The sequence below is a fragment of the Triturus cristatus genome, chromosome 6 (genome assembly GCF_964204655.1).
Source record: "Triturus cristatus chromosome 6, aTriCri1.1, whole genome shotgun sequence".
NCBI classification, from domain to species: Eukaryota; Metazoa; Chordata; class Amphibia; order Caudata; family Salamandridae; genus Triturus; species Triturus cristatus.
In genome coordinates this window covers 1,782,304,455-1,782,327,815 of record NC_140589.1, presented here as the reverse complement: position 1 = coordinate 1,782,327,815, position 23,361 = coordinate 1,782,304,455, and the positions used below count along the sequence as shown (strand labels likewise).

The following is a 23,361-nucleotide window of genomic DNA, read 5'->3' as shown; positions in this document are numbered from 1 at the left end:
GGGCATAGTGACACCACTATTTGCGTTTCATCAGCGTATGATGTCAGCTGAAATCCAAAAGATCTGATCACCGCCGCCAAAGGTGCCACATATGCATTAAAAAGGATGGGACTAAGGGAGGGAAAAAGGTTTGGAGCAGGATTTATCTAAGTCCACTATTTGAATTCTATCTGTTAGGAAGGATTTCCACAGGCTCCAAGCATTCCCTTACACCCCACATGTTGACAGACGGTCCATCAGAACATCATGGTGGACCGTGTCGAAGGGCGCGGAGGGGTCTAGCATAATTAGTGCAGCCTGGCCTCCTTGGTCCAAGGCTTCTCTTAGTTCTTCTGTAGCTTTTAACAGGGCCGACGCAGTGCTGTGATCTGCCATAAATCCATATTGAGTAGGGTCTAGTATGTTATTAGCTTGGAGGAATGTGCTGAGTTGAGTGTTCATACTTCTTTCAACCAATTTTGCTGGTAGGGGTTGACGAGAAATTGGTTGGTAATTATTTGGGTCCTTCGGATCAAGATTAGGCTTCTTTAGCAGCTTCTTTAGCACCGGGAGAACGGACGATACAGTACTAGACGTTTAAACTATGGTGTGTACATGCAAGAAATTGGTGTGCAGGCTGAAATTATCATTTCAAATCATTTTGAAAACCTGCAGAGCACACACTTCAAATGTATTTCATTTTAAGAGTTTAACCCAGGGGTTGCACTTTTCCATCTGTCTTCTCGGTTGCTAAAGAGTTGAGCTTTTTAAAACATCCATACGTTCAATTCGTTTTGTTGCTTTCTTTGAAGAAGCAATGTTGTATTACTGCCTGGTGGGCTTTGTCAGCGATAATGCTAGTTCTTTAATGGGTTTGTTGGCTATTGGTGATGAAGCCAGCAAGAAGACTCAGTGAGTTGGGTGCTCAATGTTTACATCTTCCTCACCTGCAATTGGCAAGTTTGAATCCCAGCAAGAGGAAATAAACCTTGCATTTTTCTAAAACTGGTAAATTGATCATCACTAATTTGGGTAACAGTAGCTCATTTTGTTTACAGTGCCTGGAGACTGTAGTGTCAGTGATAAATAAAAAGAAGGATTTGTTTAATATATTGCCTTCAATGATAAATACCATCTTTATGAGTGATCTTAAACATTAGATGAACATTTTTATAATACTCTTGTTTGCTGAACAAAATAGAGGCCTCTCAAGATTAGTGGCACATAAATCTCAAAGTTTACAGGCATTAATTTACAAGTTACAGGTAAAAAGCCTATGATTTGGTCATTCCATAGTCTCAACTTTTATGTTCAGGTGCTGAGAAAAATCTAACTTAATTTAGAGTCAACAGGAAAGGATTTCGTTATGATAAGGAATATTTATTTAAAAGGAGACAACTCTGGAGTCATAAATTAGCTGTGCCGATGATTTATTGTTCAATAGATATAAAGTTTTGCAGGAAGGGTGGTATCAGGGATACTGGATACAGTGTCTGTTTTGATTTTATAAGTTAAAAATACATTATCGTGCATTAATTTGCTGGTGTCTTCTGTCAGGCAGGCTTCTGCTTTATATATTAGAATGGTCAGAGTATGTAAACTTCTGGAGGTACACATACACACATACATATCGGTAAATTTATGAAACATATTCTTTTTCTGTAAACTGAATTCTGTGGGTTTCTTGTAGCAATTAAATAAAACTAACGATATGAGCAGACTTTGAGGGAGTTTACAAATGGCAAATTGAGCAGATGATGGAAATAAATCCTAGTTCACTTTTGAACCCTATTCTTTTTGAAGATAGAGAGCTCTTTAAAATTCATAGAGGCACTGGCCACTGTTTTGGGAATGTTTCACTGAAGTGTTGGACTGTGATATATTGGGAACGAGTACTGATCAAATATGATCTTCATTACTGAAATTATTGGATAAGTTAACTTTTATCACATAATCCATAGCATGACCAGAGCAGCCTTTCTTCTCTCACCAGGCCTGATTTCTAAATTCGTTGTGTGCCTGGATTACAGCCGGAGGAACACATCCTTCTATAGCACCTCACTGCACCAGGGGTTTGTTCCTGGCACCAGAATTGTGCATGTTACTCAGAGCCTCTTGGTTTCTCAGAGGCTTGTGATGACCAACACTCTGTACCTGATTGTCTGGTAGAATATGTGCTTCTTGCTACTCTCCTCTTTCCTGATTGCCCTATATACCCAAACCTCAGGTAGAATGGGATTGTTGCTCATGCCCCCTTTATTTCTTAGAGGCTGGTGCTGATCTACAATCCGTACCTGAATCTCTGGTAGAATGCATGTTTGTGCTTGTTGCTCCAGTCCTCCAGGTCAATGCGCAATGAATAGTCCCCCTGGCTGGTTATCTTATGAATATGTTCATTCCCAAGCCAGAACTCGCCATTCAAATCCCCGAAGCCTTCTCGGTACTCTTTCCAGGTTCGATTAAAGTTGACTGACCCATCCTGTCTTCTCTGGATGACAGTCCACCCGCCTCCTGGAAGAGAGTGATAGGTATGTAAACATTTTAGAATTCATAAGTCTTGATTTATAGTGTCATGCACTCAATTAATAGCAATCTTTTACACTACAATGACATGTATTTAATAACATATGTAGCCGATTATATGAAAGTTATTACTGCGCCTACCATAATATTTGAACAGGCTATGAAACAGCAATATACAGGTCCCAATTCACAAAGGGTCCCCACATTCCTGGCAGCGGCCTCGCGGTCGTGACGGGTAGCCCGCACTTGTGGCGGGACCGCCGCACAGCAGTTTCTCATTGAGGAGGTCCCGACCCATTCTACGGGGCGTCCACCAGGAGTGCGGAGGCCCTTTGTGAATCAGGCCCACAGTGTTTTTATTTGATATGGACAGGTAATTGAAAAAACTATGATCGAAAGCACTCATTGCTTGTTTTTTTAGCCTTGATTTGAGAAGTGAATTGAGAAATCCATATTATTTATGTGTCTGATGTCACCATTAAGTACTCAGGGACAGATTTATAATAACTGACGCATCCCTGCATATCAGCAGGGATGCGCCAGTTATTTTGCGCCCCAGCTCCGCCATCATGGATGCGCCGCATTTATAATGCGGCGCACCATGGGGAAAAAACGGCACAGATGCGTCACGCATCTGTGCCGTAAAAGTGGCGCATTGCTGGAGTTGCGTCGCAAGCGCGACGCAGCTCCAGCAAGGCTCTGGGGTGCCCTATCTGCACAATGCTGCGTCAATCCTTACGCCTGCTTCAAGCAGGCGCAGGGTTTTGACGCAGCATGGGCTCAACAGTGACTGAGTGAAATCTTGTAGATTTCACTCAGCCACTTTTAGGAGGCGTTCCCGCGACGGAACGCCCCCCCACGCGCCGGAACGCCTATATGTGGCGCAGAGCTTCACAACGTGACGCATCTCCCAGATGCGTCGCGTTATGAATACCCCGCAACATGGCGCAGGATTTGCGCCGCCGCTGCGTCACAAAAGTGACGCAACGGCGGCGTAAATGAGGCGCAAGGGCCTCATAAATCTGCCCCTCAGTATCTATTTCCCTTCATATTAGCATGCGCCTAGCATGGGATGTGATACAGTTGTTTTCATTGCAATCATTCTAAGATTGAAGAGATAGAAAAATAACGTATTTATATTGACGTGATTTTTTGTAAAGAGTGGCATATACAAACTCAGTTTCTTGATACTAAGGAGCACAACCTAGAAGAATGAAGGAGGACCAGCTGAACTTAAGAGGAAGCCCAGAAAAATAACATTCTTCAGAGCATTCCTAAAGTTAGTGGGCCAGATGTATGACCATGTCATTTAGCGACTTGCAAATTGCTCTCAATTTCGAGTTGCAATTTGCGAGGCTCTAAATGTCATGTACAACGATGTCTGAGACACTGTTAGCGATTCCTAATAAGATCACAAATTGGGAATGGCTGGCCCTCCCAGGTATGGTGGCCTGCTGGGCTCAGCAGACCTCCATGTCTGGGACTGCTTTTAAATAAAGCAGCTTTTTTAAATGCAGCCCGTTTTCCTTAAAGGAAAACGGGCTGCATTTAAAAAAAGAAAAATGAAACGTTTTTGTTTCATTTTTTAAGCGCAGGTAGTGGTCCCTGGGACCACTGCCTGCCCCTAAAATATATTTTCCCTTACATTCGCAAAGAGGAAGGTGTCCCCTGGGTACCCCTTCCCATTTGCGAGTGCTTTACCACCCTCTTGAAGTGGAAGGTAAATTGCAAGTGTTTTGCGACCTTACATTGTTACATAGACCTCTGACTCGCTATTAGGAAGGGGCGCCCTTGGAACGCTCCTTCCTAATAGCGACCCGCAATTCCTATTTAGCGAGTCGCAAAAAAATTGTGACTCGCTAAATAGGGATTGTACATAGCTCTATTAGATTTCGCAAGCAAAATAGGGTCGTATATCTGGCCCTGTATGTGGTCTGATATTTCTTAGCTGTAGTAGCCAGTGGCGACTGGAGACATTTGAAAGTGGTAGGGCATAAAAGTTGGGTATGACTTTAATGTAATGAGCGAAGCAAGCAAGCTTAATGGACAAATGTGGGGCCTGGGGGTAAGTCCTCCTCCCAAGAACAAAATAGAAAAAATATTCACAAATGGTGCATTTTAAAGCAAATGAATTTTGTGAGAAAGCAAGGTTTATAAAGCAGTGGGAACATATTATCTGAGTTTATATGTTCAACAGTTACTGGAATGTGCAAATTGTACAGCGTGACTACTACAGACCCTTTAAAGTGTGTGCTTGCCCAGTGTCTTGCACTGCATGCAGCATCAACTTTGGAAGAAAATGCTCCAACCAGGCTCCGAGTAGCACCCACAGCTGCCGGCTGCAATCAGTCATATAGAATTATGTGCAGACAGGTCGTTAAGTAGGAGGAAAAAAGTGGGGCTGTCTAAAAGGGAACATGTAAAAGACATTTCTGTGATTCCCATAAAATGCCACCCGATCTGCACTTTGGTATCTCTCTGAAATGTTATTACATCCAGATATAGAAGACAACTGACATACGCCTAAACCCTGCCAGTACTATTGGCTTTGTCAGTGGTTGTTAGCTGTTTAAGTTAAATGAGTAACAATGATTTGTTATAAAGAATTAACATTGGAAATGTTTCAATTCTGAAATTGTGAGACTGTGAATTAAATATTATTGAGGTCTGTGGATTAATATTGGCCTTTAGTTCTGAGCGCTTTATGTTAGATTTGTATGCCTTTTATCTCTGCACATCTCGCCCATCTGCTTATCTTCAACCTTATCTCTTGCCTCTTCAGGACCCTTTTTTCACTCTTCCCCCAAATGCACTTCCTCGCATTTGCCTCACTTCACCACCCCGAAACATACACTGTGTTCACTCACATTTAAGCATTTTTATTTTCTTTTACTTTTGTGAAAATATTTTGCCATCTGTGTACCCCCCTCACACACACTTACACAGAATTGTAATTGCAACTGAAATACATGACCATTGTTCTGTGTGCTCTGCAGAAAGTCCAACTCACTGACAGACACTTTGATTTGCCTTCAGCCTCAGCACCAGAGCTCTCAATCAAAGCCCTCATAAACAACTGGCACGACTCAAAGTAGGAACTATACAAGAGTAATAAGAATCACAAAATAATACAGAAACACAACATGATGAAAAAGCTAACATTCTTGGAGAATGCAAGATTAAGTAAAATATGTGAAATAAAAGAGGAACTAAATTGCTGACGTGTTGCCATAACGTATTAGAAATCAATTGACCGCAAATCAATCCATGTTTTTGCCATTACTGTTAAGGACATGAAAATGGGGCCCGTTTTGCAACCATACAGCCTGACAGCATCACTCACCTACAGTGAATAACACCATAGACTTCAATGGCAATAAAGAGCTTAAGAATGGTAAGCGGTCCATTGCAGAAAGTTGATTTACTGTCTGGCTTCTGTCTCCTGCTTCAGAGTGAGGCAGAGCGGACAGCCCAGACTTAAATACATTGATTTGTTTAGAGATACAATTATATCTCTAAATTATTTGATCTATTTAATATTTTGTGAGGTAAACATGTCCGAATTTCAGAGGGAAGCAGGCCCAGAGCCCTAATGGAGAAACCGCCTCTGGTAGAAGCAGCTTGCTCCACAGTTTAGGGCCCACTGATATGAAAGAAGCCTGCGCTTGTGCTCAAAGGACCACATGATCTTCTCATAGCACAGATAATATAATGGTGTTGAACTGGAATGATGTATATGAATACCATGTACTAATCACAAAGACCAAGGGAAAAGGTTCCACTATCCTCCAGCTTACAACGGTGGTCCGCAAAGGAGATGGCGGCATCTTAAATTTCAGCAACGGTTTTTGGTCACTGATGTAGCGCGAATAGCAGGCGCAGCGTAGTGGGCGGTAGTCACTATAGCACAAAGATCTTGTTGTCATTGTGGACGGTGAGGCCGGAGCTTCCCGGTGTCCCTCCATGCAAGCGGTTGATGCTGCAGCATGAAGGGTCGGGCTGACGGAACTTCTCGTTGCCAGGCTGTGGGAGAGACGAGGATTCAGCGCCAAAGGGCCGTTCACTGTTGTGAAGAACTCAAAAACTTCCATTCAGTCTCGCTGAAGCCACACCAAGGGTCCAAGACCTGAGAGGCACCACTTGCGATTCAGGGGCGTGTTCCAGCTGAATCTGGGTGCTGGTGCAGGTAGCTGGGAGGCCAGCAGACTAGCCCTTGGTGTCACTCTGGGAGCCTTGGGTTCAGGTGCAGGTCAAAATCCATCTGACACAGGCAAGAGGGCAACAGGCAGCAGGTCAGCACAGCAGAGTTGCAGCAGTTCATCACATCAGCAGTCCAGCAGAGTGGCAGTCCTTTCAGTAGCACAGCAGTCCTTCTTCCTGGCAGAGTGTCTACTGGTCCAGAAGTGTACTGAAAAGTTGGTGTCTAATGCCTTATTTTAAACCCTGGTGCCCTCTTCCTGAAAGGTGGAAGAAGTTTCTAGACAGTAGCTTTGAAGTGCATGGAATTTCCTGACTCCCCCGCACTGACTCCAAGCAAACTGCAGTGACGATGTGGAAGTGAGAGATTCTATGTGTAAAGGCAGAGCACTCTCCATTCAGGTGCAAATGGGGCTGTGCTCAGCTCCACCCCCATCATGTCAACAGATAGCCCATCCAGGCACACCTTATTCCTCTATTGTGTGACTGTCTGGGATGAATTCACAAAGTCTATCAGTTGCATCCAGTCAGGTGACCTAAGACAGGCTACAGGCACAAAAGGGCGCAGGGCATAAAAGTGTCAACTTTGAAAAAGAACGCAACAGGAGAAGAAACAAATTCTGCAGCATCAATTGAGGATAAGATGTAAAGTTGAGAATGCACCATTGGTTGAACACTATACCAAAATGCACCATTCAGAGAAAGACATGGTATGGTGGGTCCTAGAGGTGGTTAAATCCTGTAAAAGGAAACAAAATGTAGAACAGATTCTGACCATCACCGGATTTGTCGCACTGACAGCATACTGAGAGGGTTGAATGTAGCGGTTGAATGGGCTTCGCTGGTATCGATCATGTAAAATGAAGTCCATATAAGGGAAAACATGTTGTCCTTTAGATAAACTAGATTGGAATGCATATGGCTGTACATATTTAAACATCGATAAATACTTTATGCAATAAATATATGCCTGAATCTGTTTAAACTAGAACATCAAAGATTTCCCTTTGTGAAAAATCATGGTCCTCTGTCCACAAGAAAACTCTCGTAAATAAATAGGTGTATTTTAAAACATAAATGAGAATTATGGAGATTAAAATGCCCTTTATGAATTTAGCAAATCTGATGTAAAATGATTGTTAGTTTGTTTTTCAAAAAGTATTTTTCTTTAAATTTGTTTTTTGAATATATGTCTATAACGTTGTGTCTTGTTTTATGTCCAGGTTTTTCATTGATACAATGATCATTTCTGTGATGTGTTTTGTCTTAAATGCTGATCTAATGTCACGCATGTTAACAGAATGCAGTCTTTCGTGGACTAACCTCCAGAACCACTGATGCCAATATATATATCTATTTCTCAAAAAGACAAATGAATTGAATGAATACATCTAAATATTGATCAAACTAAACTCTCACTCATGCCTGTCGGTATTTTTAAGATGGCCGCTGCTTTGGCTTGAAATTAAGCCTACTTCAAAACAACATCGGGTTGCGTGATTTCATTCTCCTTATATCATGAGAAATACATGCGATACATTAAGGATCAACCCTATGACAATAAGAGGGTAATAGCCTCAAGAAACGTAAGAACTATGACTGAAATGCGCATCCATAATAATAACTTAGACACATCTACAATATGGCCGCCACATTTTACTTAGCAAACCTATACCTGACGAGCCGGAAATATCAAACCAGGAAGTAGACATAAACACGCCCATGCACCAGCACACTCGAGTGTGATCTGATCCGAGATGTGCTTTTCCATCGTGAGACGCTTAAGAAATAAACAAGTAAGTGCAAATAATGTAAGGTCCTTGAAAACTTAGTCAACTTATAACAATTTGGAATTGTTCAGTGCATACAAGCGAGAAACTGTCAGCACGTAGTGTTGATACAAGCATGTCTCTTCCCCAGAGCGGTACAGTAATAGACCCCTCTCACAAGGATGAGATATCTCTGCAGCAGCCACCCAGGGACTTGCTTAAAACAAGGAAGACACGGCTCACAATTCGAAAAATATTTGGTGAGTCAGTACATTTTATACTAGTATCCTGAGCACTATATAATGTTTAGACACTTTCCTGCTGCAGTTTCTCAAACATGTAATGTTTGATTTTTCATATATATTGCAGAACCGCGTAATTTTAACAAAGTACTCACATAACTAGGGCACATAATTGAAAAGCGGTTCAGCAAACAAGTGTCAGGCAGATATACATATGAGATAGGAATCCAAATTAGAGATTTCTAGTTTATACTGCCTAAATATGCTCTTCTCTTTTTTGATAAGAGCTTTTTTGACTAATTTCAAATATCAAGTATGACCATTTTGGTTTTCCTTTTATGTAGATTCTAAATACATGTTTAGACTGCGATCCTCAAATCATCTGAGCAGAATCGTGATACGAATCAGTGAGTGAAGTAGCTTATTATTGATATATGGTTCTGAATTCTTCACTAATAAATTTCTACCTCCATGCACACATTGGTGATGATCTCTTGGATCATTTTAATCTATTCATTTTTTGGACCCACATCTTGGGTATCTCATCTTAAGCCAGGTCAACCTATCAAAATCTGCAAATCACTCTCCTTTTTTCAAAACACAGGTGTTTTTTCCTTTTTTAATATACAACACTTAATGTGTACATATAATTTATTGGAATATTCATTCAATTCAGGGGTCTTCGGTTCATAAATTAAATTTCGTCCTGAAGATGGTCTAAGAGATAAAAACAAGTAGACCAAAAAAACGACCAGTTCATCTAATTCCATACATAAATAAATGGTGTAATAACACAGATGGTACTTCAAATAACGTTGTCCATATCATCTACATATTGGAATAGGTGTCAAGAAAAGGTGTTAATGAGAGATTGATTTGTATAGAAAGTAATATTTTACTCATTTCATCTTTGTATATCTGTGATTTATACTATATGTACCGTTAATTAATTTCTCTATATAAATATATATTTTTCTGTAAAAAAGTTTACTCCTGTCTTGTTTTTGAGATCTATTCAACTTGGTAAAAGAAGTTTAATTCAAGAATTGGTTAAAGGAAGTGACTATTTAGGCCTTCTCAAGTTTACAAGAACAACATCAAAAAGTAGAGTTTAAAAGAATTCCCTTGTTGGCAGACTTACCGTTAACTTTCTAAATGTGGCATTTTCAAAATTGTAATAAAAAACAGACTTTACCATTAAATAGGGTCTTTCCTTACAATTCCAAAGACACCAAACATGGCATTCCTACCTGCTCCCAATTGGAAATGACAGCTTATTAAATGTAATAAAGAATCCCCAGTGTTATCCTAAGGGAGGGGTAGGCTTCAACACAGTGAAAAAAGAATGTATACGTTTTTTACTGCCAGAACATGTAAAGCTCAAAAGTACATGGCCAACCTTTTAATTACAAAACACCCTGTCCTATGAGCTACCCAGGGCCTACCTTAGGGTGGCTTATATATAATAAAAGGTAATTTAAATATTGACAAGGAGCTTTTAATGCCACAAAACCGCAGTTTAAAATTGCATTCAACTGCCGTAGCAGACCTGGGACCAGTTTTAATGTGCTATTTAAGTGGGTGACCCAATGAGTGCTGCAGACCCACTGGTATTATTTAATTTCAAGGCCCTGTGAAAATGCCATACCACTCTACAAAGTGCTTATAAGTAACATAAATATGCCAATAGGCAAAGAGCCAATCAATGTAATTATGTGTTAGGGGAGTGAGCACAAGCACTTTAGCATTGGTTAGCAGTGGTAAAGTGCACAGAGTCCCATGGCCAACAAAAATAAGTTCAGCCAAAAGGTAGAATATTTGGTGGAAGACTCCCTAAGACTGTTTTAACAGAGATGTAATACCATACACTCATTTCTTCTACAAGGCCATATAGAAATGTGACCTGGGAAAGTTTTCATCAGAAATATAAGAAGCGGAAAGCAAAGGGGTAAATTGCACACAGAGAAACATCTCTCATGATTAACAAGGATTTACATTACATATTTGAATTGAGAAAAACGTAACTCAATGACAAAGATTGTCATGTCAGAGTTTGTGAAATTGCACTACTTCTGAAAATTGAATTTAGACCTGGTTTAAATTCCGATCTGTGATGGCTTGCAATAAAGACCACTCAAAGTTAATAATTGCGAAAAACGGCATGGTAAAAATCAAAATTGTCACTATGGATTTATATTTAGATTGTGCTGTATGTACAAGGTGCCCCTGTATTTTGTTTCAAAGTTCTGAGTCAGTGTTGTTGAAAGTCAGAATACCTTGAAGGGCTCTAGTTAACATTCAAAACAGCTTACCGTGCCCAAGAGTTCAAGTAAATAGACGCAGTGTTTTATTTTGGTGTATAATTCTATTCTCAGATTGACCTTTTTGAGTCAAAATATAACCAAGTACAGAAATGCATCTTTCGTCTGTCTAATAGCTTTCCGAGCTATCCACGATTTCAGGAATCAAAAAATAAATGTTTTCTGTAGCTCAATAACAACGAGTGCTTCATAAAATGTATGGATAATTAAATTGTGGAAGGAAGGAAATATTTGTTGTTTGTGTTTTTAGAAATTTGCACAAGCATTAATCAATATATAGGATTAATATAAGGGCAGTAGCAACTTTTTATATATACAAAGTAGATTTGTAACAATCCAGTTTATATTGTGTATTCCCTTGACGTGTTCAAAAGCATTGCTTTTTTCTGCTGCATTCTTTATGAATGTTCACTTCATCAATAAATTATCACTAATTTGAGGATTAAGGATTTGGAATAACATCTAAAGAGTGATATATACGATTTGTGTTGCTGGTGACATTTCTGTGAAATGAACTTACTTGGAAATGATAGACTAAATACAAAACCTGCAGCCTGATTGTTTGAGCTTGGTCACATGATTAAAGACAGTAGAGCTGGGGACTGTTCCCAATTGTATCTCATTAATCAACCTCAAGTGGGCACCTAGCTAAAAGTGCATTTCCTCCAAATAAGGGTAGGGCCAGACTCGTAGCTCTGACAGTAGCCAGTAAGAAGTGAGTAATAGGCCCTAGTGCAAGGAAGGAAATGGGCTCCCTGGCTACTGCTTGAATGATGAGAAATAGAGATATTCAGGGTTCAGTGGGCCCCTCAGGCTCTAGGCCCTGGTGCCACTGCAGCTGCTGCACCAATGGAAGCTACGCCTTGCAGCCGGATAGATGCCGCAGGAGCGGCCTCAATAAACTACTGCTTTTGCCAATCACTTTGACTCCTCTCTGACGCAACCTCTAAGAGACAAATGATTTTTTTTTCTCTTTGTTCATTTACTTCTTTCATTTTAGTGTCCTCATCTGTATACCATTTTACCTTTCTCTTCTAGTTCTTTTCTTCATCATTTTTTCTATCAAAATCTATTATTTCTAGCTTGAGTTCCCTTGTTTGTGTTTCTTTCCTCTTTCTTTGCTTTCTTTCTGTTGATCTTTATCTATTACATTACTTTTTACTGTCACTGTTTTTATTTCACTTCTACTTACTTGTGCAGGGTTCTTTGACCATTGTTCTTATCTGCACGGATCAATATTCAAAAGATTCTTACATATTTCCCCCATGTATATTTCCAGACTTTTAGTTGTGATTACGTAAAAGAAACAAATTCATTAGGATTTTCTCTTGTTCTGGGTCACTGACAGAACATCGGAAACAGAAATATCGTGTTGGCAGAATATCGAGTCATAAATATCGAGAAGGTAAGTGCAAATAGGTAAGTATAGATTTACTATTCCTAACTCCACATCTACGTACCTCGAATATATATACTACGACAAGGTTCATATATGTGGAGAACCTTAACCACAAAATTTTTGGCCTTCATCTTCTTGACACAATATTGGGTCCCATGATATTTCTGTTTCTGATATTCTATCTAACCACTCATGTTCTTCCGTTTACTTCTCTAACTTTGTCCTTGATCTGTCGCTTGGCTCCTCACACATAAAAGGTTAAGGGATGTAGGCTAGACAGGCCAAGAACTGCACACATGAAACACACACACAGGCAGACATTCCAAGAACACAGCATAGAAACGCTATCAAGAGACCATCTCACGCAGAACGGACAAGGCATGGACATAACATGGACACAGCGAGACCTGTTTCTAAGAATTTTGAAGGTGTTCATACACAGCATGGAAATAAAAATATATTGAACCCATCTGTACATGTTGTTCTACTGCAGCTGTTACATTAACTCTGAAAATATCTTAGCTGGAGGCCTGCAAGTAGGGGTGCTGGGGATGTTGCAGCACCCCCAAAATTTACTTTGCTGGAGTTCAGAAGGTAAATGAGCAATAAAGATGCCTTTACGTTTTATTTTTATCCTGTCACCTTTGAGTTCAAAGACAGAGGTCAAATGCTCAATTTCTGACAAACTGCTTGCTTTTTCTTTCGACATGGAGGCTGGTGTTTTCTTTCTCTGACTGCAAAAAGTGAGGATTTTGTAAAGTGACCTATGTGACAATGGTGCTGGGCTACAGAGATTGTGAAAGGAAAGGGTGTAGGATGTCGGTTTTTCCCACACACACATAACAAAATGTAATATCTGCAAATGAACTGTACAAATATTTCAAAACATTAGCAGTTAAAAAAGCGCAAATGAAGCACATTCGTTTATAGTTCTGATGGAAACAAAGGTATTAATAGGAGCAAAACAAATCAATACAGTTTACTTGGTGATAATTAATATTTGCTGAAACCCGAACTCCACACATTATCATTTATGCGCGGTATAATTTTAGAAGTAAAACTGCATGTCAGTGTGAAATGTTTTGGACATTTGAGTTATGTTATGTTATGTTATGTTACAGCGTTCTTTTATAGCGCACGGCTACTCGAAAAGAGTGTCCCGGCGCTTTCCACCTGCATCTCAGAATAAAAATAACACAACACAGCAAAAGAATGAGAAAAAGAACTGAAACTGAAGCAATAAGAACAGCCTAAAGATTAAAAAGCCAGGTCTTCAGGCTCTTCCTGAACTGGAACAAATTGACAGTGCTGCGCAGCGAAAGAGGAAGCGAGTTCCACAGCTGTGGGGCTTTGCAGCTGAAAGAGCGCCCTCCCGTGCGGGCCTTCCTCACCCGAGGGACCACCGCTTTGTAAAGGGATTCCGAGCGCAAGGAGCGGACTGGTCGATAGAAGGCTAGTCTCCGCCGCAGGTATCCAGCCCCTGATCCAAACAGGGCTTTGTGCATCAGAGTCAGGGATTTAAACTGGATCCGCTTCCGGACAGGCAGCCAATGTAGCGCCTGAAGCAGCCCGGAAGCTCGGGCTCGTCTACGCAGGCCAAAGATAGCCCGGGCGGCAGAGTTCTGTACCACCTGTAGGCGCTGAACTAGGTAATCAGGGAGGCCAAGGAAGAGGGCATTAGCATAATCAAGCCTCGAACCGACGAGAGCCTGCACAGTAATACGCCTGTGCTCCTCAGACAGCAGGGGCAGGAATTTACGGAGCATTTTCAAAATTCCATAACAGGTGCCAGCCAGACCCAGAATGTGTGTTCGCAGCGATAGCTGGTTGTCCAGCTTGACACCCAGGTTTTTAGCCACCAAGGAAGACTGTGCAGGAGGGCTCATGTCGGACGGCCACCAATGCTGCCACTCCGGATCGACACCGCAACCAAAAAACAGAACCTCGGACTTGCTCGAGTTGGCCCTTAGACTGTTCCGTTGGAACCAGTCAAAGACCAATGTAAGACAGTCCCGAATTCTCCCTCCATCAAACTCCTGGTCTTTCCCGCATGTGAAGAGGAGTTGCGTGTCGTCGGCGTAAGAGATGATCTGGGCCCCATATGCTTCCACCAAGGCCGCCAAAGGGGACATAAAGATGTTAAACAACGTGGGGCTCAACACAGATCCCTGTGGAACCCCAACTCCCAATGGCGGCATCTCGGCAGAGCTCTGGGAAACCCAGACCGTCTGGCGGCGGCCTTCAAGGAAGGATGTAAACCACCTGAGCGCCGTCCCCCTAAGGCCGATTTGAGTGGCAAATGGGCTACCTGTAAATGACAGTGTGCTACCACACCATGCTTTAGTCATATATTTACAACAGTGTACTCCAAAATGCACCACTGGCTACATAACACACCTTTACCACTCTACTGCCGAATGGGCGTGGCTCATTTGTTGTACTTGTTCTTTGTAAAACGCTTTGATTTTTCACTGTCTCTTTAACTTCAGTGATGTAACATTGATGACAGCACCCCCACTGTGAAATTTGACCCAGCACCACTGCCAAAGATGTGCTTTGGCGGTATACTGTGGACAGAATCAAATCCGCTTCATAGGAGATGATTGCTACAACTAAACCTATGTCCCAACTGTCCCCAGCTTTTATTAGTGATTCTGTTTGTACTATAGACCCTTGACCAATGAGCAACATATTTAGAAAATCTGCCACATGTAAATAGACTACAATATATTGGTACATAAAATACACAAGCTATGATAAAGGAAGTAGGTCTTGGCAGTGACACCTACTGACTTTGCCAATTCTTTTGGGGGATTTAATAGCTGCCTTGAATACATGTGCCTCTGCGGCAGACATTTTGGAATGAGTTTTAAAACACTTCAAAAAGCACTAAAATATGACACATGTATCCACAGCGAAGATTTTGGAATCTATTTTGTAATGTTTAACCAATGCAATTTAAGGATTGCCACAATGGATGCACGCGCTGCTGCAAAGGCCATCTTTTAATGCCCTTTAATAAATCCTGTTCAAAGATGGCTGCCACGAATGTGTGTGCTTCTCCAGTAGCCATCTTTCAATGGGATTTGATAAACATAAAACAAAACCATTTATAGGTGCCCACCACATAGGCATGTGTATGCACATACTTGGATGGTTATCTCGAAATGGTAAAAACAAAATTAAGATGGCCGACCAATTGATAGAGCAGTGGTCATCCCAAAAATATTGAGGGAAATGGAGGGGAGCAAAAAGGACACTGGGTGAGGAGTGGGAAATGGTGGATGTAAAAAAAGAGAAAGGAATAGGAAGCAGAGAGGGAGGGAGAGAAAATAGTAATTCACATGTGCTGTAAATGCAAGAGTGATAATAGACTTAGAAGCATATTTTAACCCGTCAGAAAGCGGCTACTTTCCAGAGAAATAAGCCATCAAATCAAGAGCAGGGAAGTGAGACAGACAATAAAGCCATTCATTCTTAAGCAAGAGGCTGACCCAAAGCCCAAACTATGGCCCTCATAAGTGGTCCAATAACCTTAGCTATGTGCCGTAATTCCTGCCACTGCACATATCAGAATTATGTGTTTTTTTAGTTTTTATCACGTTCGGTACTTACAGGGATGCGATAAAAACCGTATTCCCTAAATCACTTTCGGCAGCTCAAACCTGCCGAAATGTATGTCAGGGGAAAATGCCTGGTAAAAACTGGGACATCTAGATTAAGCACGTAAATTTGCATGCTATGTCCCATTTTTGGGGCAAAATTTGTATAAGAAGATATTTATCAATCATGATCATTTCCATACACCTTGGTGTCAATACAATAATTATCACACATAAAAATGGGCCACTTGAGGTCCATAGTATAAGTGATGTATTAGAAACAATAGGTCTTCCTACAGGCACATAAGCTCTCTTTAGCCTAGACCTCAAAAATGTCACAGGGGCATAGTTTCGAAAATGGAAAAAAAAAATCATCCTCAGGCTTCACATCGCCTATAAAATGGTTCCGCTACTTTTCTCTTTTCCTCAAATATACTTTCCTCATATGGCTAACATATGGGAACCAATCTACAAAGGCAAAAATCTGCTAGCCAGCCTCTTTCTGAAAACCCACAGTTCCCCCAACAGGAATGGGTGTGCCTTTTTTTACCTTCAGTGTCCATTTCACAGAGGACTTCTGTCGGCATCCCGCCTATGGAAGGCATGATTATGTAGACCCCAGATCTCCGTATCCCACTGTAGTAGATATCGCCACAGTCTATCGGGCAGTTCTTCGAATGCATCATGTCTATTCAACACATAAACAGACACATTTTCAGCTGGCATCACTGTGCTTCCAGGGTTTCTCCATATAAACGTTGCTAAGACATACAAGGGATTGTATATTTATCCTTAGGACTTCATGACATCAAAAAATCAAGTAAAATTCTTGTAGATCAGACTCATGATGTTTCTTTTGTAAATGTTTTATATGATATATGCTGTTTTATTGTAGCTTTACTGTATTTATTTGAATCCTTGGTAATGCCTTTCACTATGGATTTTAAAAACCACAAAAGATATCACTGCTGGGAAAACCAGACGGGAGTCTGCCTCCTGTCTATCATGCTAATGTATTGTTTATTTTTTAATTTCGATTTGTAAATGTCTCCCAGCCCTATGTGACATGCTACTTTCAGCAGGCTTGAAAAAGCAGCTCACCCCCACACTGCATTAAGATAAAATGTGCTGTGCAAATCTACAAAAGTCAGCATCCCCCATTCAGGGTGTTAAAAAACTTGCTTTGCTCTGTCAGGTTTTAAGAGACCAACAAATGAAATGCCAGTGTCTAGTCATAAAAAACAATTCTGCAACGGGAAACATAATTTACCCCGCATGCGAAACAACACATGCCATTACAGCGCGGTCCTTCCAACGACTGCGTTGTTACATCACGTGCCATACAACGCAAGCCGTTACAACGACTTGCTTTAGGGGGCAGCCAACACCTTCCCTACTGTTGCACAGACTGGAGTTGGAATAGTAAATTATAATATTCCAACATCCAGCAACCCCTACAGCAAGTCGTTGTAATGACTTGCGTTGTAATGCTATGCGACATAACAACGCAGTTGTTGTAATAACCGTGTTGTAATAGTATGCGCTCTAAACGCATGCGTTATAACATGTCCTGTTCTTCTGCAATACTATTTTTAAGGAAAATATTGTTAATTACACCACACCTCATTAAGCCATTATTGGCCAATGGTGGTGAAAGGCTCTTAGCTTTACCTCAAGCCCTTTAGCTCCAGACACAGTCAATAATTATCCAGAAGGGTCCATTCCATTGAATAACATTAAATGATGGCCAAAGAACTGTTTCCATGTGTAGGTATGTTGCTGCACTATTCATTGAAAGAGTGCAATTGCTGCTTAACCATTTTATTCGCAATCTCATATACAAAACTGTGCACAACCAACTATGTATGTTTTTTTTTTTTACTTTAAATGAATTATAAACCCATAAAAAGATATCAGAAATACAATGCAAACTTTTATTCTAGGAGTTTTATTCAAATTACGTCAATGAAAGATTGCGCTTCCCATCCACCTTTAAATAATTTGTTGCTCACTCATTTCAGACTGTAAGGTATTGTGGATTGCGTTCCATAGATGGAATTAAAACCATGTTTCAATGGTATTCCCCTAGAAAACCTCTTCGCTCCGCAGCCCACAATTTATTCCTAGATTTTACAAAAAGAGATGGGGAGGCAGAGTCTTTTCGGTTGCCGCTACCAGGCTCTGGACTTTCCCCCCTCCCCCCTCCATTTGACCTGCAAGAAACTGCATACGTCTTTCAGGAAGGTCTTAAAAACCTGGCTTTTCTCTTTGTGATGAGGTTAAATACCTGTTTATAGAAATCTGCTATGGGCTGAGACTACTTTCAGGAGTCAGGATGAGCACCTTGACACCTCTGGGCAGTTCTTGCTTCTTACAGGTTTATATCATTTAATTTCAAATGAACTAGTAGGCGCAAAGCCTCAACAGTGAAAACATAAAAGAGACTTATTATGGAAAAAGCCCATTTAAGGCGTGAATTTTATTTATAGGAGTCCAGCACACCCTAAAGGAAGCCTTACAGCTTGTGTGACTGAATTTTGTGACTGCATTCCTTCTAATTATATGCCTTCAAAAGAGTAGGGAACAACTATGATTATTTCTATGGTAATGTTTGTAACCTGTTATGCTCAAGTCATTAAAGCTAGCTAATTATTTTCAGTTCATTTACAGATTGCTGCTTATCAGAAGTACAATAGCTCTCAGTTGACAATACTGGTTTATGGCATTAAACCCATAAAACCCAAACATAGTTGCTAAAAAGTTTTGGAAGCCATAAACTGGCCATGCCAGTCATAACCTGAAAACCACACCCGCTTTCAGTGGATTCAGCCTTTCACTTTAAATCTTTCTTAACAACCCTAGTAATCTGAAGATTGTACACAGTTTAACAGTACAAATAAGACAAGATATTTGCTTCGAGGAAGCACAATATTGGAGAGAAATTGAGTGTTGGTTTGCCATGGAATGCGGATTTAAAAGGTATGTCAGTTTAAACGTAGTCTAAATTTTACAAAACATAGTAGTAAAATAAAAAGGCTGATGATATGTGGCCGAGCATTCTTGCACTACAGTTCTTCAAATATGAGCAAAATATTTTTCACCTACAACCACTAGCATTTTTCAGGAGCTAATCAAATTCAAATTTGTTTGAAGACTGAGCGAGCCATTTTTAGGTTTGTCTTGACAGCACAGCTTTCTACAAGACATCTTGCTTCCAGTTCTCTAAAAGAAAGTGGGCTTTGGCACGAGGTGTATTACCTTCTCACCTCGTGCTATTGACTACATGGTGTATCATTTCGCCTTCCAGATAGTGGATTGCATCAGGAACTATTTATTTTACATCTGAAAAGTACACTTAATGATCACACTAATTGCCACATTAATTTCTTTATCTCCTATATGGATTCTGTACAGAAAAAAAGAAAATCTTATTTTTCTCAGCATTAGCAAAGCCCAAAGGGCAGGCTTTAAAGTGATAAACAGCATTTGTTCATGCAACACATGTAAATCATTTGTAAATAATTGTATTACATACGTTGACTCAGCTATATTAGCTTTCTTAGCATTTGCAGTGAGAAAATAGCACACTTTTTAAAATATTGAATGAAATCTCATCCCATGCCCCATAAAATTAATATCCTGCACACCTTTTAGCATATTTTTAATGATAATGGGGATTTTTAAAGGAAACAGTTCTGCAATCTCAAAAATCAGTGGTCTATATGCAATATTTAACCAGGTATGGGGGCGTCTTAAAAAATGTATTGGAATGTTGCCTACTCCATAAACTGTGTTAGAATTTAATTATGTTTCTGCTGGAGATGTATCTCATTATGAATAATGGAATGCAAAGCATTGTGTTATTTATAGAAAAATAAATATTACATCTGGTTATTGAAATGCAAACTTTATTTCAATTCAAGACATGAACACATGATAGCTAGAATTTACCACTATTCAATCATACACCCCTGGCGCCTACTTATGCTCTCACACTCCACATGTAAACCACCCTGTTGATTCATGTCATTTTCTGTGACCTGAGTGCAGCAAATCCTGGTGGGCTCTCATATCTGCGGCGGCCATGCACGTTGGGTTGTGTCGGGCCAATTCTACCATCATGGACAGGTTGTGAATCTGCGCCTGCATGTCGTAAATCAGCGTGGCCTGGATGTGCTGCAGTGTGTGGGATTCGTGGGACCGCTGCTCCAGGTCACGGATTCTCCGCTCCACTGTGGTATTCCGACTGCTCTTTTCTTCGTTCTGGGGATAACACACAAAAGGAGAGCCTCAATTGGTCGGATGTGTCACCGTGGAGTTGCAAGTGAAATTGGAGAGAACAAACAGATTGGGCCTTATAAAGTATATGTTTATATTTTGTATCCCCCATTGCTCTTGCAGAGTGTGACAGGCCTCTTTGACACACCAGCAGGTAAATTTCAGCCAGGTGTAGCCTTTACACATAATGAGTTTTAGTGGAGATTACTTATTTGTTGGGCAATTGGTTTTTCTATTGATTGGGCCGGTGAGCCAACCCTAATGTTGTGATATCCTATCAAACATGATTTTCCAAAAATTAAACATATGAAAAAGCAAACTAGGCTCTAATGAATAGCAAAAACAAGTTGGGTGGGATCTACACATATCTGCAATTTTTTTTCATATACATATTTTAAAATACTTTTATTTCAGCAGAACACTTGGCAGATATGATTCCCTGATTTTTAGTTCTACTCTTTATTGTTTTTTTATCTCTATTAAACCTGCATACATTCTTTTATTTTTTCTAAATTCAATGCTCACTTACATAGATGGAGTCAGCATTTCTGGTGAGGTCCTATATTATTAAGAATGCTTTTTTTCTGGTAGTCTAATTATTTTGGTCCCTTTTTAGTTAAGAATAATTAATTAGGCTACTCTTTAGTCTCTACAACAGGTTTCATGATTGGAGTTGGCAAACACCTATTGTTTCTTAATATCTAACACATCTTCACATTGATGCCATCAAACCCACATGGTTCCCTAAAATCTATTTGTGAGATGAGATGTGTTTCACATAAGGCCTAGAAGACAAAAGAGGTACGGTGTTCCTGGGTGGCAAGTTGGCCACCCGGTGAGTACTCAGAGTGGTGGGGAGGTGGGAAATACCTCCTTTCGGAACTAGGACCCGCACACACCCAGCAAGCTAGGTGTCATGCTTCATCATATGGGTCTGATCCTCGTCGAGCCGGCGCTGCAATGCTCGACGGGCACCCAGGTCAACAGCAACATCAATACAAAGTTCATAGCCTCCAGGGAATATACTGCCCACCAGTAGCAATAAAGCCACCTGTAGCAACAGACCGTCTGAAATCAGAGATACCCTCAAGGTCACCCTGTGGCAAGACAATGTGCATGTGTCATCCTTATGAGATCACTCACTCACATTATGGGATAAATCAAATTCATTAAGATTAAGTGGTGAAGATGCATGAATAAGACTCTTTGATGGTTCCTTTTGCATAAGAGTTTCCTTCTGTGTTGGAAGATCAAATGTTTCATGCAGGTAACTGGTAGGTCTTCTCGCAGAAGCTTCCAGTCGATGAGATTGTTTACCTGCTCTATAGGGATGATCTTCGAACAAGACTAAAGCAATCCTGGAGATTCCGTAACAGAGACAACAAGAACAACCCTAGTGGTATAGGAGTTGTAAGTGTTGTGGCGTTCCCTGTTAGACCTATGGTCTATACGATGACTTATCTTCAATAACCTAATGCCCCTCTTTTCTTTCAAAACACAGTTATGCTGTTCATGATGTGATTATTTGAGATGTATGCAAATTCTGCTCCTTTGGAATAATGTTTAACATAGTAGTGTAATTGATGATTGGTCTTTTGGACTCAACAAACAAATGCTACTTCTCTTGTATACTGCCTATGATACAAACCTGTAGGCCAGTGATGCCTCACTGGTGTGTATTGCTCACGCACATCATGAAAAACAGACAGACTTCATTTAGCATGTTTTTTCACCTTGAAAGAATTACTCCAAAATGCTATTTTGCTGTTGCAGAGATCACATATTTTGCAAAGAGCTGTATTGCGAAGGATATTTTACTTATTATCAATGTTATTCTCATGGGCTGCTTCAAGAATGGCTGTTTTCAGACTTGCACAGGTATGCAACTCTGTTATTACACTTCTCATTATGCAGACTTCAATGCATGCCCCAATGGCACATACATCCAGACAAACATGTATGCATAGGTTAAAATAGGAATGTTCTACTCATCTTGTATACTTGTATAGTGTTCACATTTGCTACTAATGAACTCTGCTGTTTCAGTTAAGTTCCACCCCTTCAGTACCGCCAGCTTTTTGCTTTTTGGATCACCCAGTTTGGGAATTTTTACCGTGGGTGAGTCTCACTACCTGTGTCTCACCCACGGTAATCACATGGCAAATGGACTGTGCATGTGTACTACCACTGTCCTGCTTTTCAGATAAGACCACTGCAACACAGCAAGGGTAAAGAGTACTTGGCTGGCTACATGCAAACGTGGGTGCATGTGCTTGTACACCCATGTGCGGGCTACACATGGGAGACTACTGTCATGTGCAGCCCGGTAACTTTGCACAGGTAGCCTGGCGCTGGAGGGACACTGCAGGATTAGATATTGACCTGGGATAGCCCTTATCATGTTAGTGTACACTACAAAGGGAAGTCAGTGTGATATGCTCTTTTCTCTATCGTGACACTTCATTATACACACAGGGAGAAAACTTCCTCAGAGTGCAGCTTCCCTTCCCTTTGACCTACAGAGACCATTGATATCTTGGATTGGGGTGTAACATGCGAGAAAATCAATTTTGTAATTTCCAAAATGATAATTGTATACTTTATGGGTAATCTAGAGTTGTCATATTTCTCTGGTTCAGTTCAGGATCAGAGCCCAGGTCTTTTGTCTCCTTGCTGTGCCCGGTTAATGACATTTCTCTTCAGTAGCAGGAACAAAGGTCTCCCCATACAAAGGGATCAATGAACAGTACTTCACCCAGCTCCTTAGAAGGAAAGGGATGGTTTGGAATAATCTGCATCCATCACTCAGCGGTCATACTGTACCAAGGATGGACCAGCCCAAAGCCCACTGATCAAAGGAGAGAGCCCAGACAAATGGAACCAACCCAGGAGGGGGCTGTCTGAACTTGAGGTGTGTCCTGATCCTGGTAGTGATGTCACCAAGGGGTGGAGCTGAGCAGGAGGAGACGTGACCAGTGACTCCTGGATGATGCCATTTTGAACTGTCCCAGCATGCTGTATAGGAGGGTTGGGCGGGATGGAGAGTTGATG

General features: G+C 40.8%; 1 protein-coding gene across 1 annotated transcript in view; it reads right to left on the bottom strand.

Moving 5' to 3' along the window:
• LOC146821995 (fibrinogen-like protein 1) overlaps positions 1-23,361 on the bottom strand; it is a 191,555-nt gene that overhangs the window by 5,403 nt on the left and 162,791 nt on the right. Inside the window, exons 3-5 of the mRNA XM_085609403.1 lie at positions 20,073-20,295; positions 16,583-16,720; positions 2,274-2,490 (exon numbers count right to left, since the gene is read on the bottom strand). Coding sequence (XP_085465529.1) covers positions 2,274-2,490; positions 16,583-16,720; positions 20,073-20,295 — 578 coding nt within the window. The remainder of the gene's footprint in view (positions 1-2,273; positions 2,491-16,582; positions 16,721-20,072; positions 20,296-23,361) is intronic.